This window comes from Cryptomeria japonica, chromosome 3 (genome assembly GCF_030272615.1).
Source record: "Cryptomeria japonica chromosome 3, Sugi_1.0, whole genome shotgun sequence".
In the NCBI taxonomy this organism is placed as follows: Eukaryota; Viridiplantae; Streptophyta; class Pinopsida; order Cupressales; family Cupressaceae; genus Cryptomeria; species Cryptomeria japonica.
Window position 1 is genome coordinate 48,173,855 of NC_081407.1, and position 22,243 is coordinate 48,196,097.

General features: G+C 35.5%; 1 protein-coding gene across 1 annotated transcript in view; it reads left to right on the forward strand.

Annotated features, from left to right (window-relative positions):
* The first annotated feature begins 16,676 nt into the window (after positions 1-16,676).
* LOC131033585 (truncated transcription factor CAULIFLOWER D-like) overlaps positions 16,677-22,243 on the forward strand; it is a 198,152-nt gene continuing 192,585 nt past the window's right edge. Inside the window, exon 1 of the mRNA XM_057964819.2 lies at positions 16,677-16,858. Coding sequence (XP_057820802.2) covers positions 16,677-16,858 — 182 coding nt within the window. The remainder of the gene's footprint in view (positions 16,859-22,243) is intronic.

Here is a 22,243-nt window from a genome sequence, read left to right on the forward strand (position 1 = left end):
TTATTGCAGTCACTGATTATTAATCTCCTATCTCATAAAAATTATTTAACTGCTGAAAATAAATTTACAGCTGAATATCAAAAAATAACACAACTGCAACTTCACTAAAAATACGGAAAGAAATAAGCAACACAAGGACACAACATTTTTGGACAATCGTCCCTGGAAAAACCCCTAAGGGAAAACCAGTTCTACAGATGGAAAATATATTAATCTTCAGCAATATAAGAATTACAAAAGAATTCCTTGCCTCTTACTGGCAGAACTCCGACAAACTCCTAATATCTCCTGCTGATATCCTCCACTGGTATATCAACGCTATCACTACGCCTCTTGCTAACACTACAAGACTATTTGCTATCACTGCAAGTTCTTCTCAAGACTTCTTATTTTCCAAATGACCCATGACCCCTTTTTATACTACTCTGTTGGAAAACCAACGGCCAAGATTAATTCAAACCAACGGCTGAGATTAAGACAACTCAATAACCAATAACTAATTTTGGCTATGAGGTGTCACCTAAAAAGAGCCACTATTAAATAACAATTGTTTTTATCCTAACAATACTTGTTTGACAAAAACAACCATTTTCTAATTCTAGGTCAGGACGAACAGCTGTCCAAAACTACCCATAACTAATGCTGTTATTTCTAGGTAAGGACGAATAGTTGTCCAAGCTACCCATAATTAACAAGGATGAGGCCATGTGGGAGAAGTTACACGTTGGGAGTTTTAAAAATAATCTTGATGGTGCATACTGAGGTGATCTAATGGTCTCAAGTGCTAAATGCCTTTATCAAGGGGAACAAACAATGAAGCAAAACTGAGCCCGCTCTTATTTTGGTCCTGAGGAAGTGGAAGGATCCAGGTTTAGGGAATGTAAATGAAGACAAAGATTCTAAAATTATGATAAATGAAGGAGAAGGGACACTCCCAACTGGAAACTTCATGTGTCATTGTTGGAAGAGGCTTTAAATGTAGTTTATTCCTTTTCAAGAAACTATGTGTATAGAAGGAAAAGGAAGAGGTTGATGTGCTTGCAAACCAAGCTACAAATGGAGTAGAAGTAGAGTGATGAGTGTTGTCGGTACCCTCACCTGTATTTCCATGTGATCAAGGGAGATGTTCCAAATGAGTTTTGTTACTGGTAGCTAGCTTTGATACTTCTAAAGATTTGGTTTTGGAAGAAGGAAAACTCTAGCTAAGTGTAAGAGGTGGGGAGAGTTGGAAGGTGTGAGTTGAGGTCTATTTGTAGCAGATCAAAGGACTCGGCCTTGCATGATCACTTTAGTTTAAACAACATAAGATAGTGAGGGGTGTGGTCTCTAAAGACTATCCTATTTATGGATTGTAAGTGATGTAAAATTTCTTCATATCAATAAAATTTTGATTTACGTATTAAAAAAAGGAGTTATGCATTACATCATAAATGCCATTTTTCAAAATGTTGTTTACTATTAAAAAATAATTTATTAAAAGTTACATAAAAAATTTACAATTTACTTCTAAATTAAAAAAAAATACATTCAGAATCTATAGACAAAATCTCACAAATCACTAATTCACATTATCTTCAAATTCCTAATGGATTAGTTGTGAGAGGTGTCAAAAAGTGAAGATTTAATTCAAAATGTTGATTTTAATTTCATGTTTGGCCAAAAAGTGGACACCATTATTGTAGGATGACCGAATTAGATAAATTTGTCTATTTAAAATAGTACAAATTTCTTAAACAAAACTTTGTAAATAGCTAGCTTGAAATTTGGAGCTCTTAATCAATGACGCTAGCATGTTGTGTTGTTTGTGCATAGTGTTTTCATCTCATATGAACCACAAATAGAAAATACACAAAAAGTGTGAAATCCCAACTTAGCAATTTCTCATAAATGAAAGGGCACCGACAAATACCATAAAAGAAATATACAAAAAAAAAAAAAAAAAACCTAAATAACTTGATTTGTATGATCCAAATAAACAATAAAAATGATTCTAGACAAATAAAGAATTTGCAAACCTCTATGTAGTTGAATACCCTCAAAATACTTACATACACGAAGAAGAAGAAAAATGTTTGGAGTTGTTTGGAGATTTACCTCAGTCAAATCATTCTTTGATGTTTCCACCTCCACAACAACCATGATGGATAAAGAAAAATAAAATATTATTTCTTGTTCTAAATGCATCTAGAAATATAAACGATGAGTAAAATGAGATGTTGAGGGAATGAGATAATCCTAAGACACTTGAGGGCAAGATAAAAATAATAATATTACTTGCAAGGCTTGATAAAGCCAAACATAGTTATGAGAGAATGTTATGAGAGTTTTCTAGCAAGATGTAACAATTTGTGGATAGCTGTGTGTGAGATTGAGAGTGTACGATAAATAAGAGAGAGAAAGAATTGTAAAATGAAAGTTATATTTTAGAAATGAAAAGAGGATAAAAAATAAAGAGACTAACCACTCATTTTCACTAACCTAGGAAGGTGATAAGTAGAAAAACACTTAGAAACATTGTGTCAATATCCACACACTAAGCAATAGTGTTAAAAATATTTATGCTAAAAAATAAGAAACCAGAAAACAAATAGGCTTAATGAAAAGGCAACATGAAAAAATGATCATTAAAAAGGAGGCTTGAACACCACAGACTGGGACCAAGGTATTTTGCACTCAAAATATAGAGATCTGTTCATTTTGAAGTACCGACAGTTGTGGCAGAAGATCCGATCCAAGTTAGACGAGCAGATCCGAAGTTCCTTAGGTGCGTAGACTTCTAGATTGGTCACCGCCGCCCATTTAGAGTGTATGCCCTCACCATCATCACCCCATTTAGATCACTGTGGGGACAGAGGTGAAAATATGGGCCATTTAGATAGAGAGTACGCTAGGTAATGGATGAGTCTTGAATTGCAACTCTCTTAGTCCTTTATACCCCCCATCTCGTCCTTCCTTTTAATTCTTTAACCAGGTTCATCTTTCCTTTGAAATTCTCCACCATATCCACTGTCTGCGTGATGGTTTGTCTATCTTCCTTGAGAAGTTGTACATCAATGCACTTCAAGTCTTTCTGCATTACATCAATGAGTTCTTTCAATTCTTTCAACAACTTAATGGATTCTTCGTGGCCTTGCTTAGTGATTGAATTTCTCCATTCAATATTTTCTTTTGCCACATACAATATCTTGTCATCCAAATCTTTAACCGCCTTTTTAGCAAGAAATTTCATGACACCATATTTTTGCACATCTTTCATCTGAATCAACACTACTGCCCATTTGTTCCTTTCTTTCTCCCATGCTATCACCTCTGTTTCAAGCTCCTGAGTTACAGTTACAACATCCTCGTATACCCTGATCAGATTAGCAATGTATCCCGCTCCCTGTTGGATTATGGATTCAAGCCACTCATCGAAGGTTTCCTCCATCATACGATTCCTCTGAACCTTATCCAACAAATTTTGGTTTATTGGCAATTTAGGATCAAAACACAAAGAAATTTGTGACAAGGGTTGTGGGCTGGGATGGTGTATGGCATTAATGTATTCCGCCATCTGTTTAACAACTTGTTTCAGTTCCTACTTGTCTTTCTCATCCTTCCATGTTCTAGATAACATCGTTTTAGTGGAAGACTCTAAATGTTTTGCATCAGTAGCCCTGGGAGTAGTTCTTAAATCAATCTTTTCAATAGTAAAGTCCTTCTCAATAGCATTTTCTGGATCTTTGTCTGAAATTGGTTTGGCCATTTTAGCAACCTAATGCCCTGTATTCTCATCCACCTCCAGCATGGCCTCTTCTTTTAGCCTCTTAGACTTACACGTCTTTTCAAGGCATCTACTCACCATATCTTCTATTGGAACGCTGATAGGAACCACGTTTCGTTTCTTGCTGATTGAGGCTCCCAACCATCTCGAAACATTTGGAGATTCCTTTGCTGGTGGCATCTAATAGTCTGATGAATCCATGATAGCCAAAGTAGCCACCTGATTGAGATTATCCTCAGGTTGTTCTTTTTTTTATCTACATCTTGAGTTGCAGGGATATGTGCTACTGGTTCATCCATAATTACTTGTGCTTCTTCACTATCAAGAATTATGATGGCTTCTTCCCTTGTAGGTTCTTTACTTTTCTTCTTATTTCTCGAATGGGTGACTCGAACTGATGAAGAGCCAAATAGTGATTCCTTGAACCTCTTAGTTTGAACCTTCTCACTCTGCGTATCAGTAGCACCTGCAATATCAACAATTTTGTCAGAGGAAGAAATGAGTGTTTGTGCAGTAGTATGGGGTTGCTCAACTAATTTCTCAACTGTGGTAGTGGTCAGTTTCATTTGAGATTTATGGTTTCTTAACCACTTTTCTATCCTCCTTATAACATTAAAGGTTCTGGATTGAATATTTTCTTCTTCTCTCCTATCCCAGTCAATTTCAGGAATAGGTTGCTTATGAATTCATTTATTGAACTCTGGGTCCAATTCATCTTCACCTTCCTCTTCATGTACTCCTGCTATGTTCATTGATAATTTCATAGTAATTATTTGCCGCAAAGTGAACCTTGACCACAATCTTCTTCGGACTTCAAATGCATCACAACAATCTTCCCAGTAGTCTTCCAATTGGGGTATATGTGAAAAGTTCACATCAACATTCAGGTGTTTTATTGCATATCCTTTACTGTCAAACCCCTGCCGAGCAACATAAGGCTGCAGCTTCATTTTCTTGAGTTCCACTTCTAAATTCAATGCATCTGAGGTAGTTTGGCAACCGTAATACCCAAGTTCAATTAGGAAAATTGCTCCAGACTCACTTTTCATCCCTAATTTCTTATCAACATGAGCTAACTATTGGCAGACTTCCAGGAGTACATAACTATCAAGAGTATATCTGGGTAGTTTGAAAGGTTCATCTTCAAAGCCTCCAATTCTAATATAAGTGAACCTAGGAAATTGAATAAAACAACTCCCATAAGTACTAATCAATTTCAATGCTTCAGAGGACATTCTCTTATTCATGTTTCCCTACAGTTCAAAAGTTAACCTTCCTGCAAAGACATCACTCCATCTCAAGAAGTTTTCTGTATACCTCTGTCTCTACAAGTGTGGATAGAACTCATAGACTTTCTTTCCATCAACCCATGGTTCTTGATATAATCCTGGCCATTCTCTGATGCATTCTAAAATATAAAATAGGTAGGAAGACATATGAAAACTGGCTATTCCAATAGAATTACTCAAACCCTCATGCAATCTCTTAGCAATTACTTGTGCCCAATCAAGGTATTTCTCACCAGATAATAACACCTGAATGTAAAAATACATCCAGTCTTCCCAATAGAAGGTATGTGAATTCCCCTTGAGCCTGTTCAAAAGAATTACAATATCCCTCACTTCTGTAATAAAATGCTCCCTTGTCAAAGGTTTAGGTAACCTAGAACCTACCTTCTGTATTTTAAGGAGCCAATTTCTAGCAATGACACTCCGATAAACACTTTTATTCTCAGAGAAAAATGCATATGAGGTTCCTATGGACCAATCTTCGTACGGCTCTTTGTGAGGGATCCCAATTGCAGCCATTACTATTTCTCTATGAATCCGCACTAAAATATCTCCATCACTAGCCCTAATACACCTGTTACTAGCATCATATTTGCTCATGCATGCATATACTAATTCTGGGCAAGGGGCAGCGATTGGGAAAGCAGTGGCTTCAACCAGTCCGCTGTGAACTATCTTTTCCATCATGGAATTGGCCTTTGGATTCTTAGCCCTTTCTAGACAATTCTCTAACTCATCCTGAACTAAAGTTGTATCATCTAATTTTGGAAGGGTACTAATTAAGCATAATGTTCGACCCAAGTTCGGAAGAATTGGTCTCATGTTTGATCAAAATTGCATTAATCAGACAACATTCAACCTCGAGGAAAATAATTACACTGACCAATTTCAGAGCTAAAACAGAGTAGGGGAGGTTAGTGATTAAACTCACTTGTCTTCACCATCAAACTGTGTAACCCTCGGAAAAACTGAGCTAAATTACCTTCCGCGTCCTTACTCTTCGCCAGCAGCAACAATGATTTTCTTACCTAAGAAGCATCATATTTAAGGACAAAAAACACTAAAAAGTACCAAATCATGCTTCGCCCCAACTCATTTATCCATGTAAAACTTCCCATGATTTTATATAGTTCTGACATGCTCATTAATTAAGAGTCAATTCCACATGGTCGACATGCTTTCTCATGATTGCTTTCCATAATTACAGTTTGAAAACATGGAAAATGAGGAATATTTTGTTCCCATCATGCCGCCTTTATCTCCAAAACACCATCAGGCTGATTTGAAACAATGCTTTGAACCTTGAACTATTTCAAAAGAAGTTCATTGGTTCAAAGTTCAAAGACAAAAGATCAACACTTGTAGCAAAGAAGAAGGAAACAAAAGAAAATTTTAATGACTCGAAAATGAACCTTGAACCTTGAACCATTCCAAGAGTGGTTCAATGGTTCAAGTTCAAGATGACCACAAGGATTGAACGTTAAAGGGACAACCACAATACATAAGACAAAAGACCGAATGAACCTTGAACCTTGAACCCAAAAGGTTCAAAGTTCAAGTTCAACGACTATGCTAATGAAGACTCAAAACTTAATAGACCACATTTCCTTTGAACCGAAATTTTGAACTTTATAAAGGGTTCAACGGATGAGTACAAAACTCAAATTGATGAAGACTTAAGCTTTGCAATACTTAATAAAATAATGCCCTCTAATTGATAAGCTATAAGCAGATAAATAAGGGGTAACATACCGAAATGAGAATTTTGGAAGACAAGACAAGAGGACATTCAAAGGAACCTTCTTTAACTGTGGAGGAGAAGGAAATCATGCATTCGAGTGTAAGAAGACAAAAACTATCGGAAGAGAAGCAATGGTGGAAGAAAACCCCACTGGATCAGACAATAAACCGGAAGATGGAGAACTGTTGATGATGAGGAGAGATTTGTGTCATACCGGAGGAGACGAAGAGCCCTTGCAAAGGAAGAATATGTTCAAAACTAGATGTAAGATATCCTGTAAGTGTTGTAAAGTTATTATTGATAGTGGTAGTTCAGATAATCTCATTTCAGAAGAGATGGTGAATAAGTTGAAATTGGAGAGATTGAAACACCCTAAGCCTTATCAGATAGCATGGATTCAGGATGAACATAAGTTGTTAGTAAGTGAACAATGTTTGGTAAAAATAAAAATTGGGAATTATCATGATGAAGTCTTGTGTGATATTATTCCCTGTGGATATTTGTCATCTTTTGTTGGGTAGACCTTGGTAGTTTGATATGCGGATAGTACATGATGGGTGGAAGAATACATACACTATTGTGGCCAATGGGATGAAGCAAACCTTGTTGCCTTTGGAGGAAGCTTCGAAGAATGATATCTATACGAATGCTAGAATTTATTTAGTAGATGGAAGGAAATTCATGGATGGACTGAGACATGAGAATGTATGCTTTTCCTTAATTCCTAAGAAGACTGAGAGACTGAAATTGGAAGGAGAACACTCGAAAGAAATAAAAGATTTGCTGACAGAATATGAGGATATCATTTCAGATAATGTACCTGATTGATTACCACCTGTGAGAAGTATCAGTCATTGCATGGACTTGGCTCTCAGAGCTAGTTTACTTAACAAAGTTGCACACCGGTTGACACCAATAGAGAATGAAGAACAAAATAGACAAGTTCCGAAGCTATTGAAGAAAGGTTTGATCAGGGAAAGTCTGATCCCTTGTGTGGTACCTGCAGTATTACCACCTAAGAAGAATGGAGAGTGGAGGATGTAAACCGATTCCAGAGAAATAAATAAGATCAGAGTGAAATACTGGTTTCCTTTGCTTAGGATGGATGACATAATGGACTGTTTGAGTGGAGCAAAATAATCTACAAAGATAGATTTGAAGAGTGGATATCATTAGTAGGATGAGAGAAGGTGATGAGTTGAAGACAACATTTAAAACAAATGAAGGATTGTATGAATGGTTGGTGATGCCATTTGGATTGACTAATGCATGGAGTACTTTCATGAGGTTGATGAATGAAGTATTGAATAAATTCTTGGGTAAGTTTTTTATTGTGTATTTGGATGACATTATGATTTTCAATAAGACAAAAGAGGAGCATTTGTTGCAATTAGGACAAGTTTTGCAGGCATTGCGAGAAGAGAAGTTGTTGATCAATATCAAGAAGTGTACTTTCATGAAGGATGAGTTAGTCTATTTAGGATTTATGATATCTGAGGATGGTTTGAAGATGGAACTCGAGAAAGTGAAAGAAATAGTTGAATGGCCTACACCAGAAAGCATTGGAGAGGTAAGATCATTTCATGGATTGGATAGTTTTTATCAGAAGTTAATCAAAAATTTCAGTTTGGTTTGTAACCCTATGACTGAGACCATGAGAGGAGATCGGAAGGAATTCAAGTGGACCGCCAAAGCAAACAAAAGTTTTGAACTGTTGAAGTAGAAAGTGTCTGAGAAGCTCGTGTTAGCTTTATCAAATTTCAATAAAGTATTTCAAGTATATTGTGATGCAAGTGGAACAACAATAGGAGCAGACTTGAGTCAAGAAGGAAGAGCAGTAGCCTATTTCAGTGAGAAATTGAATGATGCTTGGAGGAGATATTTAGTATATGATCAGGAATTTAATGCCATAGTTCAAGCCTTGAAGAAGTGGAGACATTACTTATTACCTAAGGAGTTTGTGTTGTATACAGATCATCAAGCTTTGCAATATTTGAATAGTCAAAGTAAGTTGAATCAGAGACATATGAGATGGGTAGAATTATTACAGAGTTACACCTTTGTGTTGAAGCGTAGAAGTGGGAAATCTAACAATGTTGTTGATGCATTGAGTAGGAGAAGGAATTTGCTGACAAAGATGAAAGTGACTGTATTAGGATTTGGTAGATAGAAGAAAATGGTTGGATTATTTCATTCACGATGGAATGTTATTTAGAGGAGTTCAGTTGTGCATACCTAAGAGTTCTATGAAGGATAATCTAGTAAAGGAGAAACACAATGGAGGATTAGCTGGACATTTTGGCATTGACAAAACAGTAGCATTGGTGAGTGAGCAATACCTTTGGCCCCAGATTCATAAGGATGTTAAGAGATATGTGTAGAGTTGTAGAGTTTGTCAAGTTGCAAAAGGTAGTAGTCAGAATGTGGGATAGTATAAACCTTTGACAGTACTGGTAAGACCTTGGGAGGATATAAGCATAGATTTTGTACTTGGATTGCCTAAGACACCAAGAGGGAATTATTCTATATTTGTGATAGTGGATAGATTCTTGAAGATGGCTCATTTCATACTGTGTAAGAAGACATCAGATGTATTGCATGTAGCATACCTATTTTTCAAGGAAGTAGTGAGATTGCATGGATTACCTAAGAGCATAGTTTCAGACAAAGATACTAAGTTTGTTGGTTATTTTTAGAGAACAATTTGGAAGAAGATGAAGATAGATTTGAAGTTCAGTTCTACTTTTCATCCACAGACTGATGGATAGACATAAGTTATTAATCAGAGTTTGGGAAACTTGTTGAGATGTTTAGTGGGAGATAAAACCAGAAGTTGGGATTTGATTCTTGCACAAGCAAAGTTTGCCTAAAAATATTCAGTGAATAGAAGTACTAGAAGAACACCTTTTGAGATTGTTATCAGAGTCCATCCTAGAGGGATATTGGAATTAAGAGACATTAGCAGTGAAGACCCGAGAAGTTCAAAAGAAGAAAACTTTGCAGATCACATGGTAGCATTGCATATTCAGGTTAAGTAGCATTTGGAAGACATGAAAAACAACTATATGGAAAAGCAAGATGAGAAGAGGAGACATAAGAAATTTGAAGTTGGTGATGAAGTGATGGTATATCTGAGAAAAGAGGGATTCTCAGTTGGAACTTATAACAAGTTGCAGATGAAGAAATTTGGACCTTGCAAGATTTTGAGGAAGTTGAGTTCTGGAAATGCATATGAAGTGGAGTTACTGGATAGTATGAGTATTTCACCTATATTCAACATTGAAGATCTTCATGAGTACCATGAACCGGAATTTAGTGAGGACAGTGTTGCAAACTTAGAGAAAGAGTTACCTCGGAAGGAACCTGATCAGATTGAAGAGATTTTAGATAGTAGGATTGGGCGTAGTACCCGACGCATTGAGTATAAGGAATATTTTGTGAAGTGGAAGGACAAAACAGTTGAAGATTCATCTTGGATTTCTCAGGCAGAGGCAGACTGCCTTGGTTACCCTCTGACCCCGACAAAGTGAGAGGCTCACTTTTTCAATAACCATGGATGTCTGATGCAGGAGAATCCTTGGTTCATTGCAATCTTGCATCAACCAAAAATATTTTCCTTTTTGTTTGTTTTCTGTTTGCAGTTTCAGTTTTCCTTTCTGTGTGTCCTGGTTTTGGCTCACCAGATCCTGTGGAGTTGGATTCTACTTGAAGACTTGGTCATTTTTCTTGCTTCTAGATCGCATCACATTTGGATCATTTTTCGATAAGATATCACTACTGGTTTCCATGACAATTTCCTATTATGGTTGTTCCTTTGTTACTGGTTGCCTGAGACCTATTCTGGTGATCTACCAAAACCTATGCCTTGGGTGTTGATTCTGATGTTCCTTGGCATGTGGCCGACCTTTTTCCATGATCTACGTTTCATCCTTTGGATTTTTCAGAGGAATCTCTTAGCGGAGGCCGACCTTGTTTATTTTGCACATTAGGTATTGTTCTTCAGGTTTTGATCCCTTTTGGGTCGACTAGATCCTTTGGATCGATACATATATTTGTAATTATGCATTAGAATGTAATCAATTAGAATCAATCAGAGAATCGGGTAGCTAGACTATGCGTAGAAGATAAATTATAATATTCAAGGTCTTGGTTGTGACCTATTCTACGAGACCTTTGAGCTGGTATGTTGTAACCCGGTTGTTACCGGTTGGATGTAATCGAATTTGATGCAATAAATCAATCTGTTTTACATTGCCTCCATCATATCTTTTTGTCTCTGTTGTTTTTACTCTTGCAGACCAGTCCAGATTGATCTCTTTGAGGTCCCTCCTCACCGGTGACTGCTTCACAACCCCACTTAGAACTTGGACAAAATGTTCATTCAAAGGAATCTACAACCCCACTTTGTACTTGGGAGAATGTGGTTGTGTCAAGTGGAAACTTGAACCCCACCGAGAACTTTGAAAAAATGTCCCATGAACATCAACAACAATATCCTTCAAACTTAGGAGAGAATGTGGTTGGGGCAAAAGGAAACCCCAACCCCGAGTAGCAGTTGGATAGATTGTCCCTGAAAGAGCATCGACAACCCCACTTCAGACTTGGGAGAGTGTGGTTAGGTCAATGGGAAACTCCAACCCCACTTAGAACTTTGAAAAAAAATTCATCAAAGAGCATAGGCAAATCCCACTTAGTGCTTGAAAAGAATGTTCTTTAAAGGGAAATCAATAGTCCAACACAATACTTTCGCTAATTAATCAATACAATAAAAACTATAAACCCCACACAACACTTACACCAAGTAATCTATTCTGGATGAAATTATCATAGTGCAAGAGGCCCTCCATTCCATTCAAAAGATAAGAAGTCCTTTGATGATGATTAAACTTGATATAAAGAACTCCTATGATTGGGTTCATTGGAGATTCTTGATGAAAGGCATGGAGGCTTTTGGTTTTTCAAGGCCTTGGCTAGATTGGATCTACAATTGGATCACTAGGTCAAGATATTCAATACTAATTAATGATTCACCAAAAGGTTTTTTTGAGGCTTCAAGGGGCATTAGATAGGAATTTCCATTATACGGTCCATTTATTTTTATTATAATGTAAAATTCTTTGGGAAGAGTCCTTAACAAATCTCCAATGAAAAGGAGAATGTAAGGTATTATGATAACCAACAATATGCCTCCTATTTCTCATCAGCTATTTGTTGATAATACTCCTCTTTGGGGAAACCAAGAAGCAAGAAGTAAGTCATATCAAGGAGATTTAAGATCTTTACTCAAAGGTGTCAAAGTAGGAAGTGATTGAGAATAAATTTGAAATTATTTTTTTCTCTAATTCAACCATAAAAGAGTAAGAAATTATCATAATGTTGGGGTTCAAGAAGGGATAGTTGCCTTACACTTATTCGGGAATGTCTTTGGATACGGAAATTAGATCTACTAAGTTATGGGAACCTCTTTGTGAAAGGGTAATCAATTAGATGACATCTTGGAATGGTTGTTTGACCTTGTAAGCAGGAAAAATAAGTATGCCAAAGGCGATCATCTCAACCATTCCAATTTATTTAATGTCTTATCTTTCCTTATTAATAGGAGAAAATCAAAATTTGAATAATAAAATGATACATACTTTCTATCAAGACAATTTAGATAAAGACAAATTTGCTTTGATCTCCTATTATAAAATGCCAAGAGGTGCTAGGGGTTGGAATTATGAGGCTTAATCTTCAAACTAAGGATTCAGGACCAAACTGGTATGAAAAATGTTTAAAAGGTTGCAAAGGAAGTGGGCCAAAATCATTTAAACCAAGTATTTGGAGGATGGTGACATTTTATAAATCTTGCTTCTTTCCTAAACAAGGTTGAGGTAGAAATAGTACAAGTTGCAAATAAGAATGTTAGGAGAAAAATCCTTGGTGCTCCACCTTTACAATGTGGGATGTAGAGATCAAAAAGTGCTGGCACACATTGAAGAACCCAGTTTTCATAGGACATGGTGGAAAGGAGTCACGAAAGCTAAAGGAGGAGGCCATGTGGGAGAAGTCACACGTTAGGAGTTTTAAAATTAATTTTGATGGTGCATACCGAGGTGATCCAATGGTCTTGAGTGCTAAATTCCTTTATCAGGGGGAACAAACAATGAAGCAAACATGATCCTGCTCTTATTTTTGTCCCAAGGAAGTGCAAGGAGCTAGGTTTAGGGAATGTAAAAGAAGAAAAAGATTTTGAAATTGTGATAAATGAAGGAGAAGGGACACTCCCAACTAGAAACTTCATTCATTGTTGGAAGAGGCTTTAAATGTAGTTGATTCCTTTTCAACATGTGTATGGAAGGAAAAGGATGAGGTTGATGTGCTTGCAAACCAAGCTACAAATGGAGTGGAAGCGGAGGAGTGAATGTTGTCAGTACCCTCACCTATATTTCCATCTGATCAAGGGAGATGTTCTAAAGAAGTTTTGTTACTGGAAGCTAGCTTTGATTCTTCTAAAGATTTGGTTTTGGAAGAAGGAAAACTCTAGCTAAGTTTACGAGGTGGGGAGGGTTAGAAGGTGCAAGTTGAGGTCTATTTGTAGTAGATCATAGGACTCTGCCTTGCATGATCACTTTAGTTTAGACAACATCAGATAGTGAGGGGCATAGTCTATAAAGACAATCCTATTTATGGATTGTAAGTGACATAAAATTTCTTTTTATAAATAAAATTTTGACGTACGTATCAAAAAAGGAGTTATTCATTACATCATAAATGTTACTTTTCAAAATGTTGTTTACTGTAAAAATAAGTTATTGATAGTTGGATTAAAAATTTACAATTTACTTCTAAATTAAAAAGTATATACATTTAGAATCTACAGAGAAAATCTCACAAATCACTAGTTCATATTATCTTCAAATTCCTAATGCTTTAGTTGTTAGAGGTGTCAAAAAGTGAAGATTTAGTTCAAAATATTGATTTTAATTTCATGTTTGACCAAAAAGTGGGAACCATTATTATGGGATGACCCAATTAGAAAAATTTGTCTATTTAAAATAGAGCAAATTTCTTAAACAAAAAACTGTAAATAGCTCTCTACAGTACTTAAAGGATGTAAATTGGTAAAAATGTACAAAAATAGAAAAAAAGAAAATAGCTTTTTAACTAAAAAATGAAAAATAATAAGAATGAGGAACTTGTGCTTGAAATTTGGAGCTCTTAATCAACGATGCTAGCATGTTGTGTGGATGTTTGTGCATAGTGTTTTCATTTCATATGAGTAAAATGAGATGTCGAGGGAATGAGATAATCCTAAGACACTTGCGGGAACAAGATAAAAATAATAATATTACTTGCAAGGCTTGATAAAGACAAACATGGTTACAAGAGAATGTTATGAGAGTTTTCTAACAAGATGTAACAATTTGTGGATAGTTGTGTGTGAGATTGAGAGTGCAAGATAGTCAAGAGAGAGAAAGAATTGTAAAATGAAAGTTATATTTTAGAAATGAAAAGCAGATAAAAAAAAAATAGACTAACCACCCATTTTCACTAACCTAGGAAGGCGATAAGTAGAAAAACACTGAGAAACATCGTGTCAGATATCCCCACACTAAGCAATAGTGTTAAAAATATTTATGCTAAAAAATAAGAAACCAGAAAACAAATAGGGTTAATGCAAAGGCAACATGAAAAAAAACGATCATTAAAAAGGAGGCTTGAACACCAGACTGGGACCAAGGTATTTTGCACCCAGAATATAAGATCTGTTCATTTTGAAGTACCGACAGTTGTGGCAGAAGATCCGATCCAAGTTAGACGAGCAGATCCGAAGTTCCTTAGGTGCGTAGACTTCTAGATTGGTCACCGCCGCCCATTTAGAGTGTATGCCCTCACCATCATCACCCCATTTAGATCACTGTGGGGACGGAGGTGAAAACATGGGCCATTTAGACAGAGAGTACGCTAGGTAATGGATGAGTCTTGAATTGCAACTCTCTTAGTCCTTTATACCGCCCATCCCCACCTCCCGTGCATGCTAGTGTACGTAAATAGATGCAGGTGAGAAGCATTTCTGGCCCACCTTGCACTACCTATCTAGATAAATGATCAAACTGTTGAGCACAAAAGTTCAAACAATCTATTAATTTTTTTCTTTTGAGCATTCTTCCTAACGGACAATTTAAACATTGTGTTCTTCTTTTGAGCATTCTTCCTCTCAACCATAAATAGTGTGTTCTTTCTTTTGAGCATTCTTCCTCTCAACCATTAATCTCAGTTGGCGTTCATGGCCATTGTTATATCAATTGCCCCTAACGCACCCATTTTTGTTATAATTTGACATTCTTAAACAAACCAGTGTGTCACTACTCCAATTTCATTGTTTACTCATCTACATCTGCCCATTTTACTATCTCAGGACTATTTTATAAAAATGGCACACATGTTTAGTATTCATTGGTTCTGGAACTCCCATCCTTATGGTATTGCAAGCATTGTGAGGTGTTAAGTGCATTCATTTTTGTGTCAAGGCAACTTGAAAGAGGAGTATGATGCACATATTTGAAACATGGTGTTTGTCTTAGCATGTGTATGCAAGGGTTTTGTTTGTGAGATCGATTTTTTTTTATAATAGCTAACTAGGTTGTAAAACTTAATAGAATAGAAGATTTAGCACCTAGGTATCTTATGGAATTTAGTAAGAACCATTTAAGTTCATGGTATCTTCATAAACCAAATTTAAATTGGTAGATCTAGGTTAGATATTTCAACAAAGGTTGAGGTTTAAGTGAAGGTGATGTTATGATCAATTCAATCACAATAGTTATTAGTTATGTGAATATATAGGGATTACTAATAAAAGTTTTAATGAATAAGAGCAAAAGATTTGTATTCAATTTGAAAATTATGAACTGTAGGATTTTGAATAAGTGATGGTAAATGTTTGTAAGTTAAGAGTTAAAAATAAAGTTGATGAAAAATCACTAGAAGACCATTGCAAGTGATCAATTTCATGTGGTATCTTTTTGAGGATGAGATGAAACGAATACATAGATAGAACATATCTCCACACTAATAGAAAGTCATATAAACATCCAACCTCACTACATGAAGGATGGTAAGGGAAGAAAAAATGTATGTATGCATGTATTTATGTATGTATGTATGTATGTATGTATGTATGTATGTATGTATATAATAATCATAAGAGAATCTAGAATAGTAAATTATAATTATGCTACCAAAACATATATAATATATATATCTATAATTGTGAAAAATAATATATATTGTATGAAGATTATATAATATGAATACATAAACAAACCTATCCTAATGTGTCTATGAATGTGTAAAAATGATCCAATCTACCAATGTGCACCTGTTATCTACCATACTATTTTGATTTCCTTCTTATTTCATCACCCTAAAGATGATATCTCTTACCTAAATAATCCATACCTTAAGTCATTAAAATCTTTCATATCATTATCCTGTGAGAAACTGAATAACAAGGAAAAAGGTCCACAGCAGGTGTTAAAGAGTATCGACTCTCCGTGCGCAAGTGAGAAAGGTGCAACATTGCCCGATTGACACGTGGGAGCTAGAATTTCGAAACGGGAAAAGATGATTTTCTCGTGAAATATTGCTCCAGGTACGAAATTACCTACATGTCTTTTCGAACACGCACTTCTTTTCATGGTGGTCTGCTCTGCGTGGGGGACCAGGGCCAAAAATGAGGGATGCAGGTGTAAAATTGAAATGACTTAGAGTAGGACGTATGGCGTAAGCGATTACGTCATCAAATATCTAGAAATAAGGCCTCAAAGGGAAGGGAGTAATTTAGGCGTTGATCGTCATCATTTACCACTCTGCATCTTTGGAAATAGAAAAGAAAAGAATGGTGAGGGGAAAAGTGCAGCTTGAGCTAATACAGAACCCTAAAAATCGTCGAGTTACTTTCTCCAAGCGTAAAGGCGGACTGTTAAAAAAGGCCAGTGAGCTTTCTATTCTCTGCGATGCTGAAGTCGCTCTCATCATTTTCTCGCCCTCGGGAAAGCTCCACGAATTCGCCAGTTCCAGGTGGGATCCACTTTACCAGCAAATATAGCAAGGAAAATCTGAATAAATACTCTCTCTGTATCAAATAAAAATGCTAGCAAATGACTTTTACAGGGAGGAAATTCTGAATAAATAGAAGTGTGTATCAAATAAATTTTACAGCAAGTAAATCTGCAGTACGTATGAAATAAAATTTTTGTGTGTCAAATAAATTTTACAGCAAAGAAAATCTGGCTTTAATTTTTGCAGAACTTGCTTCCCCATTATCAGTCCAAATTTAACTTGAAGAATAATAGCAAGAGGAACATTATCAGTGCGTTAGTCTGGTAGAGAGTCCATAGTTTTTATTCCACACTATGCAACGTTGTCGGCAGGTCATTAGCTCAGATCGGAGTCGATTATTTCAAGGCAACTTGTTTTTGAACGAATAGAAGATTACCGTAGCAAAGCTTGTATTTCCATTCACATGGCCATATATCCTTTCCTATTATACAAACCCTGTCATTACTGCAAAATGCGCTCATAAAAATCAGATTTAAGCAGGAGGGAAGAAAAACGCAAGCTTTCCGATGGCTTCAATTTAAGACAAAACAAAGTATTATTAATCTGCAAGTTCTCCTTTCAATATTGAGTCGATTGATAGATGAAAGTTTCTAAAATAAAGCGACGCTCCAATACGAAAACTACGATCGAATAGGTTAGTTCTTGGACGTCGAGCTTTGTGATTGTTTTCTCCATCACCTTTCTTTAGAATTGTACTCTTTTCTTTTATCATATAAAGATTAATAAACGAAGGAGGACTTATATATGTGCAAGCTAATTTCACGCTTCTCAGAATACCAATACTGACATTGCAATACATACGAAATATCCACCTTCGTCACTATAGACTCTAACTATATAAACTACCAGATGAAACAGTCTGGAATTAAAGACCAAGGGCTGAAGAAACTATCAAAATGCTGTCCAGAGCAAAAGATGAAATGTATCCTTCGAATGTTGTAACCTGCAAAATGACTGCTATGCACCGATATAAACAAAAGGAGATCACTGAAACTACTACAAAAAGAGATAACTGGCGCTGCTTTGCGAATACTGTTGCCACAATTCTGAATGAAGCAACGAAAAAAAATAAAAATCACACATATTAAGTCTAGAGAATGTCAGTCAATTCTGAGTGTTTAACACTTTTAAACCTAGAAATCAAAGCTTAGTGTGTGTGATTTAAGCCGTCCCAAAAAAAAAATACATGAGAGAACAGTCCATACTACCATGTTATAAAATCACATGCCAATAAGCTGCATAAACATGTGCCAAGACACTAAAGTCCTCTGTCAAATTATCAGGATATGGCTAATCTCCAAACAAAACAACCTTCTGTACAGTTTCTAAAATCCACAAAACACAATGGATTTCTGCGAAATTTTCAGTAGCTAAATCTTCATGATCTGCATCCCCATTGTTGTAAAACCACAAAAAATTGAGTGAAAAAACACTGTGATTTGCAGATCTGAGAGTTTTTTTACACTGCCATTTTATATGGAGATTAGCCACTGACATCCATAATAAGCTGTTACAATCCAAAGTCAAGGATGCAGAGTACCAGCGATGAAAGAAAAAGACTGCATCCCTGTTGAAGATTCAAAGTTGTTAGCACACGTTTTCTTTTTTCTTTTTCCTTGTTTTATGGGTGCTGTTTATTCTCTTAGCTTGGGAAAAACTATTGTTGCTTGGATTCTAGGCTAACTAAGGAGGATATCAGGCTTTCAATCCACTGTTTCCAAATCTGCCCCTCTTTTCCTCTGGTTTATGCTTTCTGAAAAGCTATATATTTTTATAATTCTTTCATTTATAAATTAATAAAACAGCTTTATTCTCATTCTTGCTCTCAGATTTTCTCAGAGTAGATTCATTTACTCGTTAAGAACCTAGCAGCCAGAACTGCACATTGCAGGCATATTCCAAAACTCAAGCAACTAGCATAGTATAGCCTGAGACAAACAAAGGATTTTATCAAAGCACACCAAAGCTGGTAGCAGAATCATGCAAGGCTCAAACAAGTAGAAGGTCTGACACTACAACCTCTGTAATAACTGCCTCCAACACTGCAATCTCTGCAAAAGAACTTCCCCAGCCACTGCACGATAACATGGATATGCACAATCACTGCAACAATCGCAGCAGACTGCAAACACATCATCCAGAATCTCTATCAATTCTGCCCCTTAGCTCATCCATCTCGCACTAGGAGGCTCCTTAAAGAAGAGATCCTTAATAGGAGCAGACACCGGATCTTTGAGGGGAGTTGTCTGGTGATTCTTGTTGTAATGACCCTGGAACACCATGAATGCATTAAAAAACTCATCATTGTTCTTCCTTGAAGCAGGCCACAGACAGTTATAAGGAACCTCAGGTCTGCTATCCGCTGAGTGATCAACGTCCATCATTCCTTCAAATATATCTCTAGAGGCTCCAAGAGTGATAGAAACCTGCATAGCCATAGAGCTGAAGATGAGTCTTCTAAAACACTCAGTTAGTTTCCTCATCCGGCATTAATACTATTCGTCATTCCTAAACATCCACAAAGTTCAAACAGTTTCAATAGACTGGACAAGCCAAAAACGGGTATACTCTTTACCAAGATAACTAATACAACCCACTAAAATTAACTAATACAACGCACTAAAATTTCAAAAATGCACTGACTATGGTTGGGAGACCATCCATCTAAACCAGACATACAAATGGACCAGACTTTCTTTTTCAACCAGGCACTTGAAAAAGACATGTTCAATATTTGCAGGAACCCTACACAAAGGGCAAAGATTAGTATTAGACTTACATAACGAAAGTTTTTTTATCAGGAGAAACCATTTGAAACATGCTTTCTTAGGTTCACGAATACTGAACCATAAATGCACAAAAGTCTTAGACCACTGGCAGGGTTAAGGTTCAGAGACCAGCATTCATTGAGGTACCTGGTCAGCACTAGCATCCACCATGGAGCTGTAAATCAACTCGGATGTCATTTTATCCAGCAAGGTACCATAAATCCATGTAGCATTATTGACCATCTCATCATCAGATACTGATTAAATAGGAAATTGCAGAATTCTACAGGCTTATCTGATAACTCCTTCAGTGGGACTGAGAAAGCCTATATATGGATATTTCAAATTACTTTCAATTTTATACAGTTATTTATTTGTCAAGTCTCTTATTAAAAATATTGTTTTCAAATTCACATGATCCAATATGATATCACTTAGCATGTTTTTTTGGTAAAGGTGTTCAAAATGATTAAAAAAAGTTAAGATCAATAGCTGCTAGCTCAAATTCGTCCGGGACAAGATCCCAGTCTCATCCCTTACATCAAGTCTGGAACCTGGTGGACTTATTTGGAGCTATTCAACTTCACCAATAGACCAAAGGCCCATTGACTATAAGAATCATTTTGAATTTTAATAAATCTCAATATATTAAGAAACTTATTTAAGATGATTAGTTGGAATGATTCTAGTCTATGAGAAAATGAAGATATATGTCTTGTTTGGAGTTTTACTATTGACAGGTATGTTATCGTGTTTATTCAGATTTGTTACGGTATTCATTGAGATTTTCCTCGCTATATTTGCTGGAAAAGTGGATCCCTCGCCAGGAACTAGCAAATTCGTGGAACTTTCCCGTGGGCAACTCTCAACATCGCAGGAAGTAGATTGTTCAGTTGGTCTATCTACGGCCTGCATTACTAACTGTAAATATTTTTATTTTAAAAATTTTAATACCTGTCAATATTTTTTCTCATGGACATACTCGTCTAGACCTTATCTATTCTTATGAGTTGTATAAATTCATAAGTAGATACACATTTCTGATCTCCAAGCTCTAAAACACATGATCTCGACGTCTTAGAGACATGTATTGATAATGTCCGAGTGAGATTATAGAAGATAACACTAAACTATATATATAGATTCCTTCTAAGGAGAAGGAACATTGACACAAGTAGAGAGAAGTTCTAGGGGTCATTCAAGAAATAGTTTGCTTAAAACAAAATACTACGTGAATTCATGAATTCTATACATGCCCTATTTATCAAGAGAAATGAACGAATCTATTAATTCTAATTATTACAATGCCATTGATTAAAAAACATGTTATATAGGGGAAGAGCGCCAGTAGCCATCATAGTTTCAATAACCGCACATTTATTGTCATAAATTTCACATGTATCAATAGCTGATCACATTTTCTCAATTTTTGTTCATAATTGGCCCATTTGTACACCACTATTGGAACATTTGTGCAAAACTATTAGGACATTTGTCCACAAGTATTGGCAATTTTGAGTAGACAATTACTGGAACATCTATAATTAGTAATCAAGCAACACTTTGAAATGTGTACTTTTTTACCTTTGTGCGCATAACTGATCCCGTAGTGTGCATCATTACTATCCAGAAGCCAGAACAATAGCTATAAGCAGTTAAGTTGCATATGAAGACAACTAAAAAAAATCGTCAAAATCCAATATACCATTTAGGATCTTTAGGTGCATGAAATTAGCTATGACAACTACTAATGCTCTTACCCTATATATATATGTCTGCCTTTTTATATATAACATTACAAGAATGATGGTTATATTAGAATGATTGTGTATGAAATGATAGATTGGTTATTTTTGTATGTGAAGGTTAGGTTTTCAAGATAAAATAAATTGGGTGCTATTAATAAAATTGTGACTTTTAGAGTATCACATATTGTGAAGTTGCAACATAATGTGAGAAATGAAACTGTTCTTGGATATCTTTGGATGAAAATATTTGGATTGGATTTTTTCTTATCTTGATCCTTATATTTTCATCAAAAATTTCTATTTCAAACTTTGAATTGGACCAACAAATAGAATCACCATGATGAGATAATTTGTAACGTTATAGCCTACTCTTAGAGAAAGCTTTCCAAAACGTATGATTTTGAATATAATTAATTAATTTATTATATTTAATTTCTATTTTCTAGTGCACACAACTTTTTCATTGAATATCAAATTCTCCATTCTACACATGTGGAAAGATAAAAAAATGGAGAAAAAATATATTAAAATTATCTAAGCATTACCTATTGATATCCTTGTTTCAACTAAAAAATAGTTTGGATATATACAAAAAAGTGTGTTATGGAATAAAATTATGTCTGAATTATTATTAATCACATATTAGAAATTAATAATAAATAACAACAAAAATTACGGAAAAATGTCTACAAATTATATATTAGTTTTACCAATCTAGGTTTAAGAATTTATTATTTTATCCTTTATGAAAAAAAAGTTATAGAATAAGTGTAACTTTCTACAAACACTACTAACTATAAAAGATTAGTTATTAAAAATTACATAAA